Source organism: Populus nigra, chromosome 8 (assembly GCF_951802175.1).
Source record: "Populus nigra chromosome 8, ddPopNigr1.1, whole genome shotgun sequence".
Classification (NCBI taxonomy): Eukaryota; Viridiplantae; Streptophyta; class Magnoliopsida; order Malpighiales; family Salicaceae; genus Populus; species Populus nigra.
The window spans coordinates 17,115,826-17,124,101 of NC_084859.1; the positions used below are offsets into that span (position 1 = coordinate 17,115,826).

Below are 8,276 nucleotides of genomic sequence, written 5' to 3' on the forward strand. Positions count from 1 at the left end.
GGCATTGAACGCATCTCTCTGCGTATAGAACAAAATTAAACATGACGCAGTTGGTGCATGTGCATCAAACTGTGCTGGTCTTCAAATAATTCAATCTGTAGGGTCCTAGGAGATTGAAAACTTTAAGGATATAAAGAATTATGCACCATTTTTATTTTTTGAATTTCTTAAAATACGGCTCTTCATGTGCAAATTGTAGGAGGGCCGACCTATCTGCACCGAAAAACTTAACAATTTTCTGCAATAACTGAAAAGGGCAGTTGAGTTCTAACAGTTTAATGAGCCACCTTTTCTCGGCAGAAACATCAAAAGTTACCCAACAGATAATAAGTAGGATCGTAAGCTTGAAATGAGACAGATAAACAATCGTAAGCTTGACATGAGACAGATAAACAAGTCAATTGTTTTTTTTTTTTGGATACTTACGCTGCCTTTTAATCGATCGGTAGAGGGGGGGATGGGATATTAAAAATTATCCAGTGTTTGTTTACAAAGAGAGTAGTTTTATAATACTGATGCTTACGTAGTTATAGTTATATATATATATTTACATAAAGCAAATACGAGATATTGAAGCAGTATGTATCATGATTCTTTTATTCTTTATAAAACATCACTTCTACTTTCTAGAGCGTGTTTATTTTTCATTTTAAAGATATTTTTTTTAAATTAATTATTTTAATGTTTTCATATTGTTTTAATATTCTAATATTAAAAATAAAATAAATATTATTTTAATATAATTTTTAAATAAAAAATATTTTAAAAAACTATAACGGCTTTAATAGTACATGGGGCTTTAAGTAAATTCAATATTTTACCCTGGAAGAGAGCGAAAAAAAAACTCAGTTCCATTTCTTTTATTTTCTTTCCTTTATCATCTTGCTTTTGAAAATAGGGTTAGAGAATCTTTGTTTTTAGATTCTTGCTAATGATATTTCACTAGCGATCACCTGATTTTATTTTGAAAATCACAAAATTAGTAATTATGGTGAAATTCTCAAAAAGGTTGTTGATATAATTTCAAAATTAAAGACTATATATATATATATATATATATATAACTATATATATATATATATATATATATATATATATATATAAAACATGAGTCACGAAGAGAGAAAAGGTTAAAGGTCAAAGCTGAAGAAGGTGGTCACAAAGGCTCCTTGGATCACCTAAAGGCTAAATCAAGACTCCTTTTTTTTCCCTTTTTATATACTATATAATTTAAGAGGGAAAAAAAAAAAAAAGAGTCACAGACTCACAGTTAAAAGTTAAAACTAAGAACAGAGGAGAAATATTTTTAGAATATTAAAATTCTAGATAGAGAAGAAAGGGGGCCGGGGAGGTGACCACCTGCCAAATGCATATAAAAAGCCGCCATTGCTAACCAATCTTAATCCATTCAATCTCTTTGTTATCTTCCTCACTCCTTTCCTCCCTCATCAAAATCCATACCACCGTAGTTTCCTTTCTCTTTCACCACCTTCTCAATACATTTTCTTAGTACCTGCCTTTCCAGCTAGAGTTTCCGCAATCCAAACCTAGCTTCTGTTTTCAAGCCTTCTGTTTCTTGGCCTTCCTTCTTCAGTGAAAAGATTGCCTCTCGCTCACTGTAGAAGACCCTGAATTGAAATTAATACTAAACATTCTCTTTCTTCTTCTTCAGGCGGTTTAAGGTCACAGAAAGTTTAACAAAGGTCTTTTACCCTTCTTCTATTCCTTTCTATAACATTGCTTCCTCTTTGTTTATTGTCTGTTGGCTAGCTTCTTCTGTTTTTTTCGTTGATCTCTTTTTTTGTAAAAAATGGAATATATATATAGGGCACTGGTGAAGATGAACAAAGGAGGAGGAATGAAGAAAATGAAGTACGTGGTGGTGACTGGAGGAGTAGTAAGTGGGCTTGGGAAAGGAGTGACGGCAAGTAGTATTGGTGTGCTTCTCAAGGCCTGTGGCTTCCGCGTTACTTCTATCAAGATTGGTCTGTTCTGCTGCACCTTTCTATCTTAAATCTCCTTTTCTTTTAAATGTTTTTTTAAGCTTTCTATTACTAGAAAAAATAAAATAAAAGAACCGCTACTCCCTCCTGTGTTTCTTCTCTCCAACCAAATCTCATGTTCAGTGTACAGAAATCCTACCCACCTCTCTGGACTTGTCACCAAAACTTCTGCTTTGGGGGTTATAAAGTTAAATGTTCGGTAAAAAGATAAGCATGTGTAGATTTCTTTTGCCTTTTCATTTTCAATTCCTTGAAATGGGCCTATGTTAAGTTTGCTTAAAATTCCTTCGACAGTTTTCTTTGTTCTCAAGTCCTGTTGCTTTGCACTACTTCATGATCTTTTGATGTCGGTCTTCTTGATTTGTAGTCCGTTGTTCATGAGAATAATTATTATGTCTCAATTAGGATCAGGAGCTGTCGCTACTTTCTCCACTTCTTTTGAGTGCTTTACATTGCTGTTCATGCTAACAATTTCTTGTATTTTTTGCTCAATTTTACGTCTCCATTCAGATCCATACTTAAACACTGATGCCGGAACAATGTCGCCCTTTGAGCATGGAGAAGTGTTTGTCTTGGATGATGGTGGCGAGGTAGAAAGTTCCTTCATTTTTTTTAATGTACTCGAGAAGCTTTGTTAAGGGGTCTTTGAGAAAGCAATAACTGTAGCTTATGCATGCTAGGCATGTAGATAAATTTCCTGGACTCCACATCCTCGAGAGGATATTTCTATGATTCAAAAGATTGGCTTCCATATGCCTTTTGAATTGTAATCCATGGCATTAAAATTTATGGAATCTGTCAAAAATTACTGCTGGATATTTCTCATAGCCCTCTATTTTGTTTATGATTACCAACTATGATCATGCTAGATCATATCCATTAAACCTGTAAACTAATAAATTTCTTACTCGTCACGAGTGAAAGTAAAAGAAAATGGCTGGAGTGTATGTTATTTCAAGGAAAACGAAAAAAAAGGAAATCAGAGTAATGACTTTAATGAAAGGTAGTGAATTGTTCTAGACTGAGAGAACTGACTTATTTATCTTGTTTTGAAGGTGGACTTGGACCTTGGAAATTATGAGAGGTTTCTAGATATCAAGTTGACACGCGATAATAATATCACCACCGGAAAGATTTACCAGGCAAGTGGTTTAAACTTCATGTTTCTTAAGTGTATCAAACATCTTTTTCTGAAGAAAACAAAAATCTCTTGAATTAGCAGACATCATGTTACTGAAGTTAATTGTTCCTTTCTCTTATTGAACTGTAGGCTGTTATTGACAAGGAAAGAAGGGGAGATTATCTGGGAAAAACTGTGCAGGTTTATATCTAGCTGAATTTATCTGTTACGTTGTCCTGTAGCCTACCACAACCTTTACTTGTATAGTTCATCTCCTTTATGTGTTTTTGTAAACTGCAGGTTGTCCCACACATCACAGATGCCATTCAAGAGTGGATTGAACGTGTGGCAATGATACCAGTAGACGGACAGCCGGGTCCTGCTGATGTTTGTGTCATTGAATTGGGTGGAACTATTGGTACAGTAACAACAACTTTCTTGATGAATAATTTGGTCATGAGCTGTTCTCCATTTTTTTCTGTGTCACTAGAAACTTTCCTGTGGGCAGGTGACATCGAGTCCATGCCATTTACTGAAGCTCTAGGGCAGTTTTCATACCGTGTGGGTAAGACCGCTACTACGTAACTTTACATAATGCTTTGTGAGACTCTTCTTGCCTTTACTTTTTCTGATTAGTCGGCTTCTTCTAAATGATGCTTGTTTTCCAGGCGCTGGCAACTTCTGCTTGGTTCATGTCAGCCTTGTGCCTGTTCTAAGTGCTGTTGGTGAACAGGTAAGCAGCTTAAAGTATTGTCTTGGGATATAATCAGTGTAAATAAGATGATTGTCTATGTGCATATATACTTATCCTATATGAAAGAATTATAAAAATCAGTGTATCTACACTTTGCAGAAAACAAAACCAACTCAGCACAGTGTTCGTGGGCTGAGAAGCTTAGGTTTGACACCAAATATCTTAGCTTGTCGCAGCACATTGGTAACTTAATCTCTCTCTCTCTCTCTCACACACACACGGACACAACCACATGCGCACTTGTAGTGATTGTAACCTCTGTGAACTTCAGATTATGGACTTGCATTTGTTTTACAGGCACTCGAGGAGAACGTAAAGCAGAAACTCTCTCAATTTTGCCATGTCCCTGTAAGTTGATCACAAGGAAAAACCTTTTCATGCATGTTACTTTAATATTTACATGTCTATTTTACATGTTTTTCAGGCAGAAAATATCATCACCCTCTATGATGTTCCTAACATCTGGCACCTTCCTTTGCTTTTAAGAGTGAGTAGACTTTTAGCACTTTTGACATTCAGTTCATTTCTTAGCTTCTAATTCTCACAACTACCATGTGTCCCTTCTCATTTAGGATCAGAAGGCTCACGAAGCAATTTTGGGAGTGCTGAACCTTCTTGGGTTTGTCCAGTGATCCAACTTAGCATTGATTTACCCTCTGCAATGCTTTGCATGATATCTTCTATTTGCTGGCATCCTTAAAATGATTGTCTTGTAATGTGCAGGATTGCTAGGGAGCCTAATTTAAAGGAATGGACCTCTAGGGCTGAACTCTGTGATATGTTGCTTGAACCAGTGGGTCCTAGCAAATTTCAATTCTCATATTTAGCAACTGTTGCCATGTTCTGCCTGAGATTTATGTATTTAAACCATGAATTGCAGGTTCGTATTGCCATTGTTGGGAAGTATACAGGGCTTTCAGATTCATACCTTTCTTTACTAAAGGTTCGCTTATCTATCATTACCTTCTTAAAGCTTAGGATTATTGTTTCTGTGGGAAGTTTCACGTGTTCATGTGATGAAGTCTTTTGTGAAAGTTTGTCCCTGAGGTTGTTGCTGCTCTTCCTTACTTTCAATAATACATCTCAAACTTTTAACCTAGCAGACCATATCAAACAATTCAACTACCTTTTAAAACGTTGTGCGAATGTATATGTGTTTATGTCCATAATAAAGATAAGATAATGGAGTCTTTCGTGGTGGTAAAAAGCTATTTTACTGTTGACAGGCTCTTTTGCATGCATCTGTTTCTCTCCGCAAGAAACTTGTTGTGGATTGGATTCCAGCTAGTGATCTTGAGGATGAAACTGCAAAAGAGGTTAGTAATTTGGAGTACTGATATCATATAAACTAATCTTTATACCGGGTTTTGCTTCTTAACTTGAATGCTCCCCCCTGCAGAATCCTGATGTTTACAAGGCTGCTTGGAAGTTGTTAAAGGTTTGTATTGCTAATGGTTGAAAGCATGAAGCTGATTTTCTTTTTTAGTAGCAGCCCTTAAAAGTTCTGGTAGCTTTCTTTCATAGCCATCTGACCAGCCTACGTCTTCAGGGTTCAGATGGTGTTCTTGTCCCAGGAGGGTTTGGTGACAGAGGCGTGGAAGGGAAAATTCTTGCAGCCAAGTATGCCCGAGAAAACAGAATTCCATTCCTTGGAATCTGTCTGGGAATGCAAATTGCAGTCATTGAGTTTGCACGATCCGTCCTTGGCCTGCAAGATGCTAACAGCACAGAATTTGATCCTGACACCAAGGATCCCTGTGTTATATTTATGCCTGAGGTTTTGTATTGTCCCCCTCAGTTTAGAACTATGGTGCCAACTGGTTGTCTAAGTTTCCTGTTTAGCCTGACATTTTACCTTATTCATCAGGGATCAAAAACCCACTTGGGAGGCACCATGCGTCTTGGGTCAAGGAGGACATATTTCCAAGTTATGGACTGCAAATCAGCAAAATTGTAAGTGATTTGAGGGCTTGATAACAGATGTTGATATTGTAGCGCCTATATTCATGTATGATAAATTTTGATGATGTAAAAGGCTGTTATTCATATCATAAGACTATGAAAGTTACAGGAAGAAACTTTTTGCTTATGACATATTTATCATAAATCAACCTGAAATATGTATACAACAGGTAGATCAAGTTTATTTACTTGTGAATTTCTGATACTGGCTAAACTCTGGATTCTGGATTCTGTCAGATATGGTAATAGAGGCTTTATTGATGAGAGACATCGGCATAGATATGAGGTATGGGGTGTCGAGAACTCAAGATGCATATCTTTGCCATGTAAGTAGGTAGTTACTCGAGATAATAAGAAGTCTTGTTTATGCAGGTCAATCCTGATATGGTATCACGCCTGGAAGATGCTGGTCTCTCATTCACTGGCAAGGATGAAACTGGTCAACGCATGGAGGTAGAGAGTTTTGGACTTGCAGACTTCCGTTTTTGCATTTTTCAAATTTCTTTAGGATCAATAGTTATATACAGTTATTCTAAGTTAATTTGCCTCATTGATGTAACAGATAGTTGAGCTGCCTAATCATCCTTACTATATTGGTGCTCAATTCCATCCTGAATTTAAATCAAGACCCGGGAAACCTTCTGCACTATTCTTAGGTACCTCTCTCACTCTTCTCCATATTGCAAGAGTAATATTTTTTTCTCATCTTCAACCAAAAGACTAGTTTTCTTCTTTTCGTCAACTTAACTAGTTACTTGATAGGATGCTTCTTATTTCTAATGTCTAACTTTGACATTTGATAAACAACCTTCAAATTGCAGGCCTGATAGCAGCAGCATGTGACCAACTAGATTCTCTCTTACATGCTCCCAAGATTCCCAATGGAATGGCCAAAAAAATTAGCCTCTGCCAAAATGGAAATGCAACTAAGTTTGCAAAAATACCGACAGATGGTATCTACAGCAATTGCAATGGTGTGCATGCCTAAGCTCTGGTCCTGCTCTTTATTATAGGACCTTTTTTTTTCCCTGATGCGATACATGATCTGATGATGCTCTGGTAGTATCTTAGGATATGCTTTGTACAGTAATTTGAGTATTTGGTAGGAGTTAGCTTTGAGAGGGATGGCGGATTGAACAGAGCTTGATCCTGGTAATGACGGATTGAACAGAGCTTTATCCTGGTCTTTTATACAGGACAGCCTGTTGTAATTTACAGTCGTACCATGCTTTCCAAGCCTTCAGTCTAAAATGGTGTTTTTACTGTGGGATTGCAATGAAAAATCTCTCTAGTTTGCCTATGTCAACACACATTAACTTCGTAGGAGCATTCCTGCTTCTTTGCTTTCTCTATAATTCAGGCCTCCCCTAAACTTATATTGATGAAGCCTATGAATAAATCAACGAACATGCAAGTAGATTCACTCTCAGATGGCAATTTCTATAGGACCGAATCTGCCTTCTAATAACAGCTTAACGATGATTGTCAGGAGAGCAGAATTGACGTTTCCGGTCTCCAGAAAGAAACCAATGCTTGTCGATTGTCAAACGGATGGTTTTGGTTTTTTCTTTTCTGTCCTTTTGCGGGAAGGGAAACACCTGTATAGAACAAATCCTCGTTAAACTGGAAGCATGAAAAAATAGATAGGAGTATCCTGGGTTAAATAACTGTAATAAGTTGAAACAGCCTCCTGGAAATGCAATAGCTTGCCACTTGCCGCTATATGAGAGATCTCAGGATGCTGTTTTAGCCTTGTGAAGGCAGGATAGGCTCCAGAGAATTCAAAAGGAGGTCATGTTCCAGACTGCATATCCCCCATTCCTTCCAAACTAACCCGAAAATAGACCACGGATTAAGCCATAGAATTTTAGTTTGAGAGAAGCACGTGGACCAGGATACATGGACAATGGAAGGAGGAGCTGAATAGCAGTCCCTGCTCTCTTTTGTTTCGGTCGTGTAAATCAGCGGGAAATATCCTGAAACTTTGTACATATGAGAATAACCAGGCTGAAGCCAAACTGGACACCAATGACATGTTCTTTTGGGAATCATGAATAAACACATACGAGAACATCTCAGTTAATTGAGCTTCACATGCTATTGCAATCAACAAATGAAAACTAACAGGCCACGACAGGCCTTACGTACGATGGGGCAGGGAGAAAAAAAATCCAAAGCTGAAAATGTAGAGACAAATCAATATGAGAATCTGAAGAATATGTTAGGTGTAATATCTTGATTGATTGAAATGCAGTTGCTTGATTCAGAGAGAGGGAGCTTGGTGCAGGGAGATTGATTGATAGGCAATAATAATTATGATCTTAAAGTGATTGTAGAATATAAATATATTGATACTTTACTATTAAAAAAAGAGAGGAGATTCTCCATTGAGAGGCATTGGTACCATTATCAGAGCAAAAATTCTAAATTTTATATT

At 37.0% G+C, this 8,276-nt stretch overlaps 1 protein-coding gene across 1 annotated transcript; it reads left to right on the forward strand.

Annotated features, from left to right (window-relative positions):
• The first annotated feature begins 1,390 nt into the window (after positions 1-1,390).
• Positions 1,391-7,145, forward strand: LOC133702370 (uncharacterized). Its single transcript, XM_062126706.1, has 22 exons — positions 1,391-1,703; positions 1,828-1,985; positions 2,514-2,593; positions 3,059-3,145; positions 3,274-3,324; positions 3,424-3,541; positions 3,632-3,688; positions 3,792-3,856; positions 3,977-4,060; positions 4,175-4,225; positions 4,302-4,364; positions 4,450-4,496; positions 4,601-4,670; positions 4,758-4,820; positions 5,104-5,193; positions 5,277-5,315; positions 5,427-5,654; positions 5,745-5,830; positions 6,077-6,125; positions 6,212-6,292; positions 6,402-6,495; positions 6,661-7,145. Exons 2-22 carry the CDS (start codon positions 1,841-1,843, stop codon positions 6,825-6,827), a joined length of 1,815 nt encoding a protein of 604 aa, XP_061982690.1. The 5' UTR covers positions 1,391-1,703; positions 1,828-1,840; the 3' UTR covers positions 6,828-7,145.
• The last annotated feature ends 1,131 nt before the right edge of the window (positions 7,146-8,276 follow it).

Bases quoted from the DNA above. Each gene is read 5' to 3' on its own strand.
- LOC133702370 (XM_062126706.1), top strand. From the start codon at position 1,841: ATGAACAAAGGAGGAGGAATGAAGAAAATGAAGTACGTGGTGGTGACT. The intron at 3,689-3,791 runs GTAAGACCGCTA...CTTGTTTTCCAG, and splicing joins GCAGTTTTCATACCGTGTGG to GCGCTGGCAACTTCTGCTTG. The intron at 4,497-4,600 runs GTTTGTCCAGTG...TGTAATGTGCAG, and splicing joins GGAGTGCTGAACCTTCTTGG to GATTGCTAGGGAGCCTAATT.